Source organism: Muscardinus avellanarius (genome assembly GCF_963383645.1).
Source record: "Muscardinus avellanarius genome assembly, chromosome: 15".
NCBI lineage: Eukaryota > Metazoa > Chordata > Mammalia > Rodentia > Gliridae > Muscardinus > Muscardinus avellanarius.
Genome location: NC_137801.1, coordinates 24064332 through 24082608, shown reverse-complemented (window position 1 = coordinate 24082608; position 18277 = coordinate 24064332). Strand labels below are relative to the sequence as shown.

At 38.1% G+C, this 18277-nt stretch overlaps 1 protein-coding gene across 1 annotated transcript in view; it reads left to right on the top strand.

The window, feature by feature from the left end:
- Positions 1-18277, top strand: part of ALK (ALK receptor tyrosine kinase) — a gene marked incomplete at both ends in the record, with an annotated part of 721303 nt that overhangs the window by 236940 nt on the left and 466086 nt on the right. Inside the window, one exon of the mRNA XM_080711348.1 lies at positions 1681-1845. Coding sequence (XP_080567474.1) covers positions 1681-1845 — 165 coding nt within the window. The remainder of the gene's footprint in view (positions 1-1680; positions 1846-18277) is intronic.

Below are 18277 nucleotides of genomic sequence, written 5' to 3'. Positions count from 1 at the left end.
CATGAGGGTCCCCCCTCCTTTATTTTTCCTATCCTCTAATCTTAGTTTAGCTAGTGTCAATGGGAATTATTTTATTCCCATTCCAGAGGAGAGACAGCTGCTGGTGGATGTGATTTGAGAACCATTCAGTGACCAGCCACTTGCACTGGTCTCAGCACCGCTTCTCAGCTGCATTCTGAAATTCTCGACCTCCGAACAGTCTTGGAGATGGAGGAAGTAGAGGCCCCAGAAGCAGCTGTTAAAAAGCACATATGCTAATTGGGAGTTAGCACCCATTAGCACTGCCACACAGATTGATTTATCAAATTAGCTATAACCTCTCTGAGAGCGAGGACTTCAAAAAGTGAAATCCAGAAGGAACTTCAGAGAGCATCTGGTGTAGATCTTCTGTTCGAGGATATTGAGGTCCAGAGGGGTTGAATAACTTATTCAAGGTGACCAACAAATCAGTGGTGGAGCTAGAGCTGGAGTTCATGTTTCACTAGGTGCTTGGTTCTAAAATCATGTACTTTATAAATCCTGTTTTACACATGTAGAAAACAAAGTCTACCCCTGGAAAATGACTGCCCCAGCTTGAACCCACACCAGATTTCCCTTATCACTTGTTCAATGGTTCATCCTTTAATATCATATCTCTTTTTTCACAGCCCCATAGCAGATGGGAGGGGATAAAGTAAGAGGTGGCTAAATAATTTACATTTTGGCACATCTGCTGCTAATCCATCAGCGAGCTTTGAGAGCCACTTTGGGTACTAGGCATTGAGAAAGGAGGGAGAACGAGAAGTTGAGTGGCCCATGTACCCTAAAAGTGGGGCAAACATGGAATGATTGGGACACAAAGATGATTTCCTATGAGAAGCTCACAAAAAGGGAATAAATGTTCCAGAACATGAACTCTTTCTCCTTCCTCTGGCTCTTCTTACCCAATGATAGCCCTTAGTCTCTCTCTATGCTAGAATAAAATACGATTCAGTGGCATAGTCTTGACCTCTTCACTGGGGGGAGGTGAAAGGGTAGACTCCAGGGCTAGCAAAGCGAGCCATAGGCAAAAGCTGAATGCTACTGGGCCTGTTTCTTCTCAGTCAGACAGAGCAGAGCCTGCTTAGGATTTCTTCTGAGCACCAGTTGTATGTTTTTCCTGAGCACCAACTATATATAGGTAATACATCTTATACCCAGTTCTTATGCAAAGTTGATATTATCATCTTCAATGTAAAGGTATGAAAATTGAGGGCCTGAGAGTTTAATTTTCTTGCCTGGAGACTGTAATGTTAGTCAGACTCAGACCAACTGCTAAATGTTAGAGTCAGACTCAGACCTAATTGGTGGCTTAGGTGGACTCTTCCTGGCTTGGCCCCAAGTCCCACTCCTTGTCACCAGGTGGCCTCAAAGGATGCAAAGTTTCTCAATTTCAACCTGTCAGCTCTAGGATTTTAATTCTTTGTTTTGTTTTGATTTTTGCCTACCTTCTCCGAGGATGCCTCTCAATGTGTGAGCTATGGAAAGGACATGATTTCTTCTTAGTCACCTTTTTACCAGTATGGAGCCAACCACCTATTGACTTTATAGCTCATTTTGCCTACACAAGGAAAGTTGTGAATGAGATGGAGCTAACTTTATGGAGTGTAGGGCCCACATCTGGGAGACAATTTGTTCCACTGACCATGGGCTATTTTGCAGGGCTGGAGTGCAGCTTTGACTTCCCCTGTGAGCTGGAATATTCTCCTCCTCTGCATAACCTTGGGAACCAGAGCTGGTCCTGGCGTCGAGTGCCTTCAGAGGAAGCCTCACAGATGGACTTGCTGAATGGGCCTGAGTCAGATCACCCGAGGGAGATGCCCAGAGGTAAGGGTGGAGGCCACAGGAGAATGTCCCAGATGGGCCAGGACTGGGATGGAATGAACACCCATTTCTGTGTGAAATGATGAGGCTTTCCCACCCTTGCTCTGCCCTGTTTTACTTGAAACCTATTTTTATGTCTGTGACATTCCATGGCTTCTCTGGCTATGCAAGGAAGGGAAGTGTACAAGTCTAATTTTAGGATCAGCATAACCCTTCACTCCTCTACCAAGTAATAGAAGTAGGATTTCATCTCTTCTATATAGGTTTCCTCAGGTAAGATGTAGAAGAACGTGCTGATCTATTTTCCCATTTGGAATGAGTTGCCAGGTAAAATATAAGACACCCAATGAAATTTGAATTCCAGATGAACAACAAATGATTTTTTTAGTGTGCAAGTATATCTCATTCAATAGTTGGAACATACTTATGCTAAAAACTCTTCCAATTATACTAAAAAAATTCAAATGTGATTGGGTATCCTGCATTTTTTTTTACTTGCTAAATCTGGCAATCTTAATTTGGAAGGTACTATAGTACTGGGTTAAATGTTTGTTTCAAAGACATTCATGAATATTCAAGATGCATGTTTGTTTTGTATGGTGTTTCCAATAATCCTGAGCTGTTTATGAATATTTCCTTCTGAATTATCAGAGCCTGAAAAGGGTAAACTCAGAATAAGCATGAGGTCCTTGTTAATACTGTTGTAGAGTTTTCAGAGAGGCTTATGGAAGTGCAAAGCCCTAGTCCAGACTGTAGGACTCGCCAAGCTAAAACTTAAGGATTCCAATTCCTTGGACACAGAAGACTCTACTAACCTCAACCTGTCTGGGATTTAGGAAGAAGTAATAGCTGAAATGGTAATAATGGCTTACTGGGTGTTCAGAGTAACATTTTCTTTCAATTTGCAAAGCATTTAGACCTTTGCTGTCTCACTGGATCTGAACTCTGTGAGGGAAGAAGGGCAGATGAGCAACAAGGACTCGGAGAAGGAGAGTGATTTTCTCAAGATCACAGAGCTTGTATCTGGGGGGTCCAGGTCTAGATGTCTGCTATGATGAGTCCTAGACAAGGGTAAGGTCTACCACATCATTTCTGTCTTTGAAGCAAAACTTATCACCAGAGCCTGTATCATCATTTTTTAGGGTGATTAAATCAGGCTCATACAACCAGAGTTAAGAGTGACAAGGCTCAGGTAAGCTGATGGAGGTGGAACAGAAATAATTAATGCTCTCAGTCTTATATTACACATTGGTCTTGAACCCTGTCATAACAACGGAACTGTGAGACATCTTTCCTTTCTACACATTCTCCTGTGCTGACCTTTTTTATTTTTATGACTCTCTTGAGATTGCTTAGCATCGATTTATATTTTAAGCTATTTTCACTTAGATGCTGATATGTTTTTTTTTTTGTGTGTGTGTGTGTGTGTGTGTAAGTGGCTCTAATGCATCAGAATCTTTTGAAGAAATTATAAAAAGTACTTCTTAGGCTCCACAGCCTAAGATTCTCATTCAGTAGGTTTGGAATGGAGCTTAGAAATTTGCATATTCTAATTTTATTATGATATAGAGCACATGCAAAAACACAGGTATAACATGTTTACATAGATTAAAAACGACAGTAAGACCAAAGCCTGTGTTCTCACCACCAAGTGTGAGAATTTGAATGCTACAAGTTCCTTTGCAGCCTCCTGTCTCCTACCTAGATCATGGACTTCTCTCCTTCCTCAGAGGTAACCACTCTCTTATTACTTCTTCCTAAATCCCAGACAAGTTGAGGTTAGTAGAGTCTTCATGCAAATAATTTATTTGCCTTTCTTTATAGCCTTGCCACCTATGTATATAGCCCAGGTGAACATACTGGTTAAGTTTGCACATTGGCAATCTTTAAGGTAATTATAATCATACTGTCCTTTGTTATTTGTCTATTTTGATATATGCAGCCGTGGTTCATTGTTTTGGTACCATATTGAATCCATTGAATCAAAATACTGCAATTTCTCTCTTCTACTGTTATTGGACATTTGGGTTGCTTCCAGATTTTTGCAATTACCAGTAATACTGTTGTAAGTGGTTTTGTACATGTATGTCCAAGAGTTTCTCTGTCACATATAACTAAGAATGGAATTATTAGAAGACAAGGTCAGTACATTCTCCATTTCATTAGGTGATGCCAATCTATTTTCTGAAGTGAAATTTATACTCTTCCATTATCAATTTATAAAAATGTATACTCTACCACTATCGATGTATTAGTGTTCCTTCCCATCATTTTATATTCTGACCAATAACTGGAATTGTTAGATTTTGTCATTTTTGTGCTTCTGGTAGATGAAATACAATATCTTATTCCAGTTTTAATTTCCATGAGAATCTTTTCCAAATATTTTTGTAAGTTCCTTAGATGATCCTGAAACACAGCTATGATTAATCTACTGTGGACATGAACCCCCTTTCAGATTTACTCCTATTTATCTGTCCCTGGAGATATCTTTGAATTCTAATACCCAGCCTCTAGGAACATGTATTTTTGGTCATTATAGATTTAGAAAACTTATATTCTAGGGATTGATTGATATTATAGTTTAGTAAGGACAAGAGAGAGGGACAATTGGGAATTTTGTTCTCTGGAAATTCCACAAACTTTGTAAAGTCAGACATTATAACTTTGAAAGCTGATGTTTTAAAATTTTTAAAAAACAGTGCCAGTAAATTGTGCCTTGCCACTCTCTGACCTGCTTTTCCTTCTCTGTTTCTACCTTGTGATCTCTGGCTGGCTTGTGTGTGTTCTGCTGAGTGCCATGAGCAAGAAAAATAAGGAGGAGGAGGAGGAGGAGGATAGGAAGGAAGAGAGATAAAAATAAATGTTCACTTTGCAGCGTTCCCTAGTGTGGAAACATATCGACACCTTTATGTTTTTATGAAGCTCCATCTCAAGGGTCAGTACATGCACTGAATGCAGACCTTTTCCCATTAGATGAGTCAGTCAAGACCGGAATATCCATTTTTAAAGTAATGTTGTCAACTTCCATCTCTCTAAGTTGCTGCTCTTATCATGTGGTACTCTGTAACATCCCTAAAGAGAGTAGTATGAACAACCACAGCAAAACCCACTGTGGATACCCCCAGCCTCCCTTATCAAGCTCTTTAGTGACCAAGCAAATTTCAATATAGCTTGGGGGAGATCTCCCCACTGCCAAAAGCTTATGATTATTTTGTGTGCAGCTTAATGAAGGGATCTTTAATGAAATCATCTTTAATGAAGGCATCTTTATTAAAACAGCATCAACCAATCATAGAAACAAAGGGACCAACTTCCCAACCATTGCAGACACTCCTCCTGCAATGACACTTAGAGGCATTTGGAACTTCCAGTAATGGGTCTCCCAACACTTTTCTAGTCAATTCATTACATCACTACTTATTCCCTGAAGTTAGGTTGTTACTCAGGGAACAGGCTAATATAACAATGCCCCTGGTCCTCAAGGAAAGAGGTGAAGGTTCAGAAAGAGCCAACAACATGCCTAATTAGCAAAGGAACAAAGAAAGGGGCACACGTTTCAACCCTGACACACTAATCTTTAGAGCCTCAGTTTCTTTGTGGTTGGCATCAAGTATGCTTATAGTGGAGATGGGATGAGTGATGGGGTGCCCTTTAGGGTAATGTAGTCACTGTTTTATTTTTCTTTAGTAGAACATTTATTGGTTGGATGGTATTTAGCTTCTATTGCAATATTTCTTGTCAGGCTAAAGAAGGGCTAGAGAAAGGCAGAAAGATAATACCAATCATAGATAATGAACTGTAAGAGTATAAATTTTGAATGATTTTAATTTATGGCCCCTCTAGCTGAGAATAAAAAGGGACATACAATTCAGAGGAGCAAGATAATAAAAAGTGATCAGTTTGATGAGATACAATATTCTAAATTAATAAAATCTTGAGGAATCATTCGGTCAAGGCATTCTGTGACTTTTCAAGAAGTGCCAGGGGCATGTTTGGTGTCTACTACTTCCGTTATTTTATAAAGTTGTTAAGAAAACACATTTTTCCTCTTCCAGCAATACAAGACTTTGATGTCTACCATAGACCCTAGCTTAAAAATTAAAAGCACACTATCAACCCCCTCTCAGGCCCTCTCCCCAACCGTTAACTCTTCCTGCATACACAGGAAGATGGATTTAGCCTCAGCCATCAGGAGCTTTGCATTCTTACTATACTAGGGATCTGATTCTCAAGTCTTTGCTCTGTTGTGTTGGATTTTTGTTGGAAGATCTGAATGGAGTACTGGTACTGAGGTTCTTCTGTACATCAAGATGGCTTGGTTTTCACAAGGTTGAAGGACATTGTCCTGGAACTCTGTAATGGCTAAAGATGCTTCCATATATGACAAGGGTACAGAAACACCAAAATGAGCTTATTCAGCCTTTTAGTCCACATCTGTTGAACTCTTGTGTGCTACTTTTCTGTAGCTTCTCTAACAACTTTACACAAACTAAGTGGCTTAAAGGAATTAAATGTATTCTCTCCAAACTCTGAAAGCCAAGTTCTTTGAAATCAAGATATCAGTAGGGTACTTGGTGCCTTCTGAAGACTCAGAAGGAGAATCTATTCCATGTTTTTCTTCTGGTGGTTTCTATCAATCCTTGGCCTTCCCTGGCTTGTCTCTGTGTCCATCCTCACATGGTGTTTTCCTTTTATCTCTGTCTCAAATCTGTCTCATATGGAGAAATATATAATTAGATCTAGGGTATACCTTAAATTCAGTGGGATTTCATCTCAAGATCCTTAATTACATCTGCAGAGACTCTATTTCCATATAAGGTCACCTTCACAGGAATTGGAAGTTAGGAATCAGCTGTGCTTTTGGAGACTACTATTCAAACCACTATACCTTGATTTTCCTTCTCTTGGATCTGGATTGGCATATGGGTCTCTTGTGTTTTTTCTGCACCTGTGAGTTGTGAGCTTCCAGACCCTCAGCAGGACCAGTTAAGCAGGTTCAGAAAAGCCCAGATTAATACCAGCATTGCTTATCTTTTCTCCAATTCCTTCCCCAACCTTAGAAGATTGAAATATTCTTAAAATAGCCCTGGACACCTCTCAAATAGACTCCATCCAAGAAGTCTGAGGAACCTGGGCCCCTTTTGAGCTGTACGTGCCACCTTGGTGGGAGAGTTCTCACAGAATACAGCCCTCTTTCATTCACAGTCACCGAAGTCACTGAGAGCTCAGTTGTTCTGAGTCTCTGGCTCTTGACCCTTTGGGGGTATAGGCAGACAATAGAGGTGAGAAAAGTCTGTCTAGCACATCTCCTTTATTATTTGAAGCTCACCATTAGCCACCCATTTCTGCCTTTGGGCTTCATTTGTTCATTGACTGAGACATCACCAATTAGCGCCCTTAATCACTGACTCCTATATGTGAAACCCTTCCAGGTTTGCAGCCCTTTCTGGAGAGTAAGTTTCATAGATGAGGAAAGGGAGGAGGTGTTCTCATGGATGAAGACAGACTGTCAGTGAAATGGAGATGGAAGGAACCTCAGGGCTAGAGATTCCTTGAGTTTTATCCTAAGAGCATCACCTCTATACCTGCCCTGCTACTAATGCAGACCTCAAGTCCACTGTGCCCACCCCACAGGACTCAGTGGTCACCCTGAAGTTCACCTGGTTAATGAAAGTCAATAATTGCACACTTCTCTCTGTCTATATAAGCAGCGTTTAACAAAGGCCTCTGGTTTTAGAAGGATGTTGATGCTGAGAGAGCAGTCAGGAGATAGAAGCCAACTGAAACAGAAGAAAACCATAATTGGAATGACTAATGATTCCTACAGACACACCTGGATGGAATTCCACTTGTTTCCAACTGGATTATCCAACCTGGGGCTGTCTATGCCAGGTCTCCATAGTCTCTATGGACCTCATTCCTTTCAGTTCTTTCTCAGTCTACTGCCAAGTTCCTGCTTTAAGCAGTAGTCTTTTAACTTTATTTTCTTGTATGCTCCATCAGTAAAGGTGTTTGAACAAGTAATATGTATATATTCATCAGTTATATACATGTAACTGTATACATTAGCAAAGCTTAATTTCTGTCTCTTTTTAAGATGAAAAAATATAATTATGGCCACACTTTGAAAACTACTATAGGATATATGTCCTCTATAAATGAAATCAGGTTTACTAAGCAACTCACCCTGGCCCCAGAGTTACTCTATTCCAAAGTATGCCTCTATCCCAGGGGCATTCTATCTCCAAGGTATACTCTTAGCCTTTTTTAAAAAAAATGATTTGCTTTTAAACAGTCTCACTAGGTTTCTGAGTTCCCCTAAGTTGCTGAGGCTGGTGGTAAACCTGAGATCCTCCTTTCTGAGCCTTGTTAAGTACAAGAATTACAGGAGTATATCACCACACCCAGCTATATTATGCCTCTTCTTAACTCTACCCAGAGGGAAATGGAGAAGTAGACATAGAATATGGAAAGAATGACAGGATTGAGGGGGAAAAGGGGCAAGCTCTTTCATCAGCACTTCAACTCTGAGAGTCTTGGGTTCTTTATCTATAAAGTAGAGGTGTTAGACTAGATAGTCAATAGGGCCATTTCCTGCTCTAAGACAGGGGTTAGACATATCCAATACAAATGTATCCAGCACATGATCTCTGAGACACAGAAATCCTACCAACTCAGGAAAGAGACCTATATTCTACCTATAAGTTTTAGCCATAGTTTCTAGAATATGAACAGCTCTGTGTCCTAGGCTACCCTTTGAACCACAGATCAAGATGGAAGTACTAAGCTGGGTGTGGTGATGCATGCCTTTAATCCCAGTACTTGAGAGGCTGAGATAACTAGTCTCAGCAACTTAGCAAGACCCTGCCTGGGGATCCATCTCAGAGGTTAGAGGTCCCTGGGTTCAAACTATAGTGCCCAAAACAAACAAAACCAGGAACATTCCTTTTAGAAACTCATATGGCACTCTGTAGAGGGGGAAAAATAAATCCTGGCCCATAGAGCAGTTACACCTGTCCAGTTAGCTCATTGAGACTAGGGGACCTGAGAAGAGATGGTAGTGTAGTGCTAAAGACTAGTGTGGTGGACTAAATAATACACATATAATGTCCCAATCCCCAGAGTCTGTATGTTACCTTATATAAAAAAGAAATTTTGCAGATATGATTACCCTGGATTATCCAGGTTCACCCATAGATTCACAAGGGTCCAAGTAAGTGAAGGAAGTAGGCAGGAGAGTCAGAATCAGAGGAATGTAAAGATGGAAGAGAGAGAGACAGATCTGAAGATGCTACATTGCTCTCTTTGAAGAGGGAGTAAGAGGCCATGAGAAAGGAATACAGTCAGTCCCTACAAGCAGAAAAAGAAAAAAAGTGAAACCTCCCCAGAATCTCATCCAGAAGCACCGTAGCCATCCAAACATGGGGGTATAAGAGGGTATAATCTTCTGACCTCCAGACTGCAAGATCATAAATTTGTGTTACTTTAAGTCACTATATTTCTGATCATTTTTATAGCATCAAGAAAAAACTAACACAGCTTGTCAGGTGTGGTAGTGTATGCCTGTAATCCCAGTACCTGGGAGGCTGAGACAGGAGGATGTGGATTACTGGCCAGCTTCAGCTAGTTAGGGAAGCCCTCTGCAGCTTACTGAGGCCCTGTTTCATAATAAAAGACTTAAAAATCAGGTTGGGAGTATAGCTCAGAGGTAGAATGCCCCTGGGTTTAATCCCCACAACACACACACACACACACACACACACACACACACACACACACACACACACGCAAACTAGTCTTACCTGAATTGGGAGGAAAATTGATCTGCTCTTGGGGTCAGGACCAAATCTTACATAATCATTCCATTCTGGAAATGGTCAAACTTGGAGGACTGACTGGGCCTTAAAGACAAGTGAATTTATACTATAGTTATCTAACAGGTTATTGCTGAGAGTGCAGACTCCCTGTCCCCTCCAATGTGAATAGAGCCAAACTCTGTATGGACTAGAAGTAGATCAGAAATGCCCAGCATCGGAGCTGAGGCCAGACATATGCAGATGTATCTGGAGATTTGGTTCTTTTAGGGTAAGAAGGACCAATAGTACCTCGAGGAAGGGGCCTGGAGAAGGGGAATTGCTGGAAATGCTGAGACTGGGTACAATTACTGCTTCTCCCATAGCAGGAGCCTGGAGGAAGCTGTGGCTACTGTCCAGGGCACAGTTTCTGTGAACCCCCTGCCTGAAGTGGTTGAAGGAGGTGGTGAAACCATACACATAAGGTCTGGGGAGAATGGCTGAACAGCTCAAAAACTAGCCCCCTGTCCTGTCCCAAAGAGCTACGTCTGCAAAGTGCTTTTCCATTCACAATCATGTCTGATTTATAGCACAGCAAGATGGATGTAATCAGTGTCCTTAACATACCAGTTGATAAACTTAGCCTAAACAGTAATCTTCAAAGAAAGGAAATTGCATCTCCCTCATTCATTCCAATATCCTAAAATCCCAGCCTAGTATTAAATAGAATTTAACTATTTTTGACCTCCAACTGGAAACAGAAGAAGAAAGTGGCTCAGTCCTCTCAAACTGGATTATGACAGAATCAGATCTTGAACTGTAGTTTCTAAACACTGAATCTCATGATCTTTTCATGATATTAAACTCTGCCTAAAATATAGTGTTTTCCAGGCCTAAAGACTCACCTTTATTGAATGCCTGGTAGCACATTCAGAGCACTACCCACATGCCAGTGATGCTAGCTAGTAGCCCTCTTTGTTTAGTGACACAACCCAATTACATTCATTGTGATGTCCAGTAAGCATGGAGGGAAACCCAGAGTCACCACCTGTGTCTTCTTTGCAGATGGTTAGGGTGAAGGGTGCTGCCTCAGGCAGCTGCAGCATCAAGGTTGCTGTCCAGGCTACACAGGATACAGTGTATATGGCATGTGGACTCAGGTTGCTAGAATGAGCTAGGCTGTCACGCTGCCCTTCCCTTTAACAAGTGGAAGAAACACTGTGCTAAGAATCGAGCCGGAAGTATTAGATGAGCCTCAGTTCCTTAATTGCTGAATTGAGTGGGTGGGACAAGACAATCTATAAAAGTATATGGAGCTTTTTCATTTCTCTGCTTTCTCTTGTTAAGAATATTTTACTAGTGTTATCTGGATTTTTTAGTCTCACTGATTTCTATATACCAAATGGTTCAGAAAAGACAGATCCTAAAAAAATATGGGCTCTGCTTAGGAACAGCCATGAACCACTCTGAATTTATGCCTGAAGAAATATGAAGGAAAGCCAGAACCCTGCAAAGCATAAAATAGAATCCTCTTGAATGGGAATAACTCTGATGTAATTTTACTTAGAGTAGAAAGATAATCTGTACTCAGTCAAGATGGAAAAAGACTGGTTCACTGTAATTTGGAGAGGGATCAAAGGTCATTTTGCCTCTTTGGCTCTCTTTCCTGACTTTTATAATCAATTGATATAATGCACAAGAGACCATTCTGTAAACAGGAAAAGGGCATATGAGCATGACACCTGGCCTGGAAAATGGTAGTCATCCCAGCTACGGCAGCATAGAACAAAGGGTGCTGCTCTGTCTCAGCTAAGAATCTTGAGAAAGCATGTGGCTTATCTGGCCCAGCCATCCATCTATAATGTATCTGGCATTTTTAAAATTTTTATTGGTTCATTATATTCATACATCATATTGGGGTCAAAAACTTGTGTGTACATACATGTACACATCACTGATTTAACCCCTACCCAATTCCCACCTCATTCCTTTACCATCCCTCCTTCCCTTGCTTGGCTTAGTGGTTGACTTCAATATGTTTAAGTACATTGTGTGTTTTAGAGCATTTTTTAACTCAGGACTTTATGAATATATCAAGGAATTTGTAAGAATAAGCCTGAACCCACACACACCCACATTTTGCATGTTCTAAAATGGACTTGTAGTGGGTCCTAAAAAGTATGTAGTGATTCATATCTCCATGTCCAGAACTCCTCCTTAAAGAATTGAAAAGAACCTCTCACAACATTAGACCAATTGAGAACCTTTAACCTGGTCGGCCAAAGTTGTGGACCAAGTTATTCTTATCTAAACCATTAAGATCTATTTTGATTCTTTCTACTTCTTGCTTTAGGACTGTTAGAGCCATTATTCATGTTTAATCAAAGTGCATTTGTTGGATATCCTAATTGGTTTTTATGGGAGCTGTTGTGTTTTGGAAATATGCTAGGAGCCAGGTTACTTGTTAGTGCTGCAGGCTATATATGTGGTATGGCAGCTCCCTAGGTTTTTGTTCTGGAGTAGGCTGACCAATACTTGTGTTCTCCTTGGCAATTTTCCTTTCCTCCCTCTCTTGTGATCAGTATTTAAAATAATCTGCTGGGAATAAGGAACCAGTGCAGGGTCCCTGAGAATGGTCTTCTGATCATATAGTTAGTGTACAGTGCCATGGCACTGAAGAACTTCTTTAGCAAGCCTTCAGTTTGCTAAAGAAGGTAAGGGTCCCCCTATTTAGTGCCCTTACCTCCCATTATTACTTGAGCTGCACACATATAAAGTGTTATCAAAATATTCCTTACATACCCCTTCTTTCCTAGGAATTCTTTTTTCTTTATTTGTTAGCATGATGTGTTTATACTCTTAAAGTTGTCATTCTATGGTAGTGTGTGCTCAGGGCTCCAGCATGGGATACCTCAATGCAGTCATTACTATCCCTCCCTTGCCACAGTATTTAACAGACAATGCCCTATTTGAAGCCTTTAACAGTAAGTTAGGTCAAGAACACTGGGCATTTTTTTTAAATAGAGCCATCAAAGTAACTAATACTTTCAAAATAAAGATTTTTAATGAAGGTGAGAATCTCAGTCTTCTGGCTAGGCAATGCTATAATTCTGTGCATCCTTCTTATGAGTTAAGTGTTTCACTTCTTTTTCTATGCTATTTTTAATCCTCTTTATTTGATTCCTAAATGAATTTGAGATTAATAAAGAGTATTTGTGTGACTGTACTGGGTCAGATTTAGCTTGCACCAAAAAAGTGGAGGGATATTTGAAGGGAGTGAGGATAACAAGAGCCAATGTGCTAAATATTATTGAAGTTAGTGTTATGGTTATAATCTGCAGTGACCCCCAAAGGACTCATGTGTTAATGGCTGAGTCGCCAGATTGGTTCTATGAGGAGGTAGGGAAAACTTTAAGAGGTACAGACTAGTGGGAGGTCTTCCGGTTATCAGAGGTTAGTGGAACCCCTGTCCCTTCCTTTCCCTTTTTTTGCCCTGGCTGTAAGTTGATCAGCCATGCTCTCCTCACCAGTGGCCCAAAGCAACAAAGTCAATTGGTCATGACTGGAACCTTTGAAACTGTGAGCCAAAATAAACCACCTTGCAGGTTGCTTATCTCTGGTACCTTTTACAGTAACAGAGAACTAAAACAAAAAATAAAAAAAAATATATTTAACTGAATGAAAATTGAAATAAAACCAAAGCTTAGGAGATTAAGTGAACAAAAGTGTTTAGAAATAAGTATATAACTGAATGCCTATATTAGAAAAGTCTCAAATCTATAACCTCAGCATCTACTTTAAGAAGTCAGAAAACTCAATAAAAACCCAAGGCATGCAGAGGAAAGAAAATAAAGATTAGAGTAGAAATCAATGAATAGAAAACAGAAAAACAATAGTGAGAATCAATGAGTCCAAAAGTTAATTCTTAGAAAAGATCAACAAAATTGACAAACACTTTTTTCTGAATTAACCAAAAAAAAAAAAGAAAGAATATACAAATTTTTAAGTCAGGAGTGAAAGAGGGAACATCACTACTGACCCAAAAAACTTAAACTTTTGTAAAAATAAATTATGCGCATGTTTTTGCTAATTTGACAACTTAGATGAAATGTGCAAGTTCAAGGAAGGACAAAAATAATTAGAGACAATTAAAGAAGAAATAGAAATATCTGAGTAGGTCTACAACACAAATTTAACAATATTTCCGGGAAAAACATCTATATACAGAGGTCTTTATTAGTGAAGTCTACTAAATAGCTAAGGATGAAATAATACCAATCCTTGACATACTCTCAGAAATACAGAAATTAACACTTTCCAACTCATTATATTCCTTTGATGCTAAAACTAGAAAAAAAGACATTATAAGGAATAAAATACATTGACCAATATCTCCCATGAGTATAGATGCAAAAATTGTTAGCAAAATATTAGCAAGAAATGTCCAATGACATTTGAAAGAGATGATACATCATGACCAAGTAGACTTTCAGAATGCAAGGTTGGTTTAACATTTAAAGATTAGTCAACATATTAATAGAATAAAGGACATAAACCATGATTATCTCAATACGCACAGAAATGGCATTTGATAATATACAATACTCAGGTATAATGAAATCTCTTTATATGTTAGAAATAGAAGAGAACTAGGCCATCTATAAGAAGTCCACATCTAACAATATACTTAATGATGAAAAACTAAATAGTTTTTCCAAAAGATTGGGAATAAGGCAAAGATGTCTGCTTTTTGCACCTCTACTCAACATCAAACCTAGCTACTACAATAAGTAAAAATAAGGAAGAGATGGGTGAAGAAATTAAAAACATGCAGATTGAAAAGAAATAAAAAATTATTTTTATTAGCAAATAACATTATTCTGTAGGAAGAAAATCCCCAATAAAGTAACAAAAAAAATGAATGAAATAAATAGCAGGAAAGGGGGAAAAAGAAGGATCTGATTTATTACATTTTTATTTTTGAAAAATATTTTATGTTGAATGTATCTATAATAAGAATCTGCAGAGATAATATTTTTGTAATTGGAAAGTTTTGGGGGAACTTAAAAATAAAAATATTTAGAGTCTCTAAGAGATTGCTATGAGTAAGTACATTTTCTTTGAAAAAATTAAAGATTGTCCTCAAAAAAAAAAAAGAATGAAATAAATAAATGAATTTAGGAAGGTCACAGACACATAATCAATATACAATTCTTTCTGCAGTACTAGAGACAGAACCCAGGGGCATTCTACCTCAGAACTACACCTCCAGCCCTATTTTTTATTCTTTATTTTGAAATAGGGTCTCCCTGAGTTGCAAAGGGCCTCACTAAGTAGCTGGGGCTACGAACAAACTGTGATCCTCCTATCTCAGCATCCCAAATGCTGGGATTATAAATGTGCGCCACCACACCCCACTCAATATACAAAATTTGATTGTATTTTGTGTTCTAACAAAATACAAGTCCTGAAGTTAAATAATAAAAATAAGTTCATTAACAAATTAACCAAAACTGAAGAAAATACTTAAGATAAAATTTAACAAAAGAAATTCAAAGCTGGTATACTGAAAATTATAGGTCATTGCAGAAAGAAATTAAAATATAAATAGAAACATTATTTTTCATGAGTTAGAAAAATCAATAGTTTCAAGATGGCTTTTCTCCCCAAATTTATAGATTCAGTATAATCTTTATCAAAACTTCAAGAGTCTTTTTTAATTGAAGCCTAAAATATATATAAAAATGCAAAGCACATATGGGAAAGACATACCATTTAAAACAAATTAACAAAGTTGGAGGAATTACATTACTTAATTACAAAATATATAAAGTCAAAGTAATAACAGTGGGCCTGGCGAGGCATATATATCAATGAAACAGAACCGAGAGTCTGAAAATAAATCCTTAATTTATGATCAACAGATTTTTGACAAAAGTGCATAAACAATTCAGTGAGGAAGGGGGAGAGAGAGAGAGTCTTTTAAAGAAAGTGTGCTGAGATAATTGGAAATCCATATTTAAAAAATTTAGACCCTTGCCTTACAATATTTACAAAATTAATTGGCTCATGGATTTAATTGTAAGAGCTAAAACTATAAAGTTTTTTAAAAAATGAAAATTTTTGTTATTTCAAGTTGGAAAACATTATTAGGTGTAACACTAAAATCACAATAAGTGAAAGAAAATTAACAAAGTGTAATCAAGCTTCAAAAATTTTGTAATTCAAAAGAAACCATTAAGAAAATGAAATGAGATTGGGAGAATATATTTGTGAAATATATATCATAAAAGGAATTCTATGAAGAATATATAAATGACTCCTGTAACTCAATAATAAGACTAAAAGCCCAACTAAAATGAGATTTATACCACTTACCTCAGAAGGATATAATGAGAATTAAACAAAATGATGAACTAAAGGTCACTCTGGCATAGTATTTGCTATGCAGTAAATACTCAGTAAATAACAATGATAGTTATCCTCAGAAGGCTTAGCACTATTTTGCACACAAACTTTGTCATACAGAAGGTAAAAAATTTATCCAGGGACCTTAGTAAAAAGCAGCACCATGAATCAGGCTGTAACTTGAAGTGTCCAAGGAAAGTTTAGAGAATTTCACAGGTGGACTTCATACTTGGTAAGTGAAAGATGCTCTCCTGAGCAATCCCATCCTTCAAACTGATGAGGGGCGGGGATTCCACAGCACCTCAGTTCCATAGACTTCTGCTGATAGAGGACAGTAGGAAAAAAAAGAAGTGGGAAAAGAAACCTCTCATTATCCTATTCTTACTCTTCCTCACCTAATGTCCAATAATTATTTAAACACAATTATGGTTCATTATCATCATTATTATTTATTATTTTCCTGGTCAAAAATACATAATCCTTTTATTTTATTTTATTATTTTAATTTTTTATTTTCCCTGCTTTCCCTTTTTTCTTTCTTTTTATTAGTGCATTGTATTTATACATCATAATGGGATAAAAAAAAAACAAACTTGTGTAGACATAAATGCACACATCACCCAGCCAGTCAAGAAATTGACAGTACCAGGCATGGTGGCGCACCTTTGTAATCCCCGCAATTGGGAGGCGGAGACAGGAGAATCGCACAGGTTCAAAGCCAGCCTCTCTGGCTTAAGAGACCCTGTTTCCAAATTTAAAATATATAAAAATAGGTCTGGGAGTGTAACCCGGAGGTATAAGGGTTTCCAGAACCCCCCCCCCAAAAAAAAAGAAAGAAAGAAAGAAATTGACATCACAGACACAGAAATGTAAGAAAGGATAATACTTTAAATATCCAGTAATTTAAGCCTATCTGTACTCTTTTGTTGTATGTGAAAATAATCTTTTAACACTTACTTTTTGAAGTAAAATTTAATATTTGGGGATCACAATGTAATTCTTAGGAATAATCGTTCCATTAACTTCCAGGCCTGCCTGTTCTCTACTTATCGCTAAAGGCACAGAAGCCATCTTTTCTTATGCTGCAATACCACACGGATCATGTGCCTTGATGAAAGAGCTGACTCTACAAGATAATGGCAACGCAAAGGAGAAACTCTGAATTGTCTAGTTAAAATCTAGGTAATAAGTAATTAATAGTCTACTTTAAGTGTACTTTCACATGTTTTCTCTTTATAATAAACAACAAACTTTCTGTGCTGCAATAGGCTTGACTTTCATGTCATTTGGCCACATGCAATTATTATTTAGAATTTTAAAAAGTTGGAAACTGCTATCAACAGGAGACTGGATGAATTAGGTTTTAGATATGGTAAATGTAATTATAAAAGTACACACACACACATATACAAGTGAAAATATAAATTGCAAAACTATATGCATATTATATCCTATTTGGGGCTTATATATAATATTTAGATATGGCATATATATCAAACCATTATTTTCAGTTAATTCCAGAGAAAATTTTAGCTGAGGGTTCCAGAAGAAAAATATATTTTTGCATCATTTAAATTTTCATTATTTATTTATTTATTTGGTGGTACTGGAGTTCCTGGAAACCCTTCTAACTCCAGGCTACACTCCCAGGCTTATTTTATACTTTTTATTTGGAAACAGGGTCTCTTAAGCCAGTGAGGCTGGCTTTGAACCTGTGCGATCCTCCTGTCTCCACCTCCCAAGCGTGGGGATTACAAGCTTGCACCACCACGCCTGGCTCATTATTTCTTTCTTAACTTTAAACTAGAGAAAAACAAATATAACATTTTAAAATATCTTTATTTGCTGGGCATGGTGGTGCACGCTTGAATGCAGTTATGAAAAGAGGCCTCAGAATCTCATGTTTGGGAGATATTGGATAATGGGTAGTGGATTGGAATGGTTTGGGAAGGTGATCAGAGCCTAGAGAAGAAACAGACATTGACCAAGTGATTTGTGGAAGCCCCTTTCTTAGTCTTCTGTGATTCAATAGAATAAGGAAATAGTATTTTGCTGGTAGTTTCAATTAGGTAGCAGCAGCGAGAGGGGAACAAAGGGATCCTAGAAACGACCATCTAGTAATTCAATCCCAGTTAATATAGTGGAACAAATATTAAGAGAAAAAAATACTATCTGGGATAATAGAATTATGAGCAATAAGCATTAAGGGTTTTAAAAGAACAAATCATGCC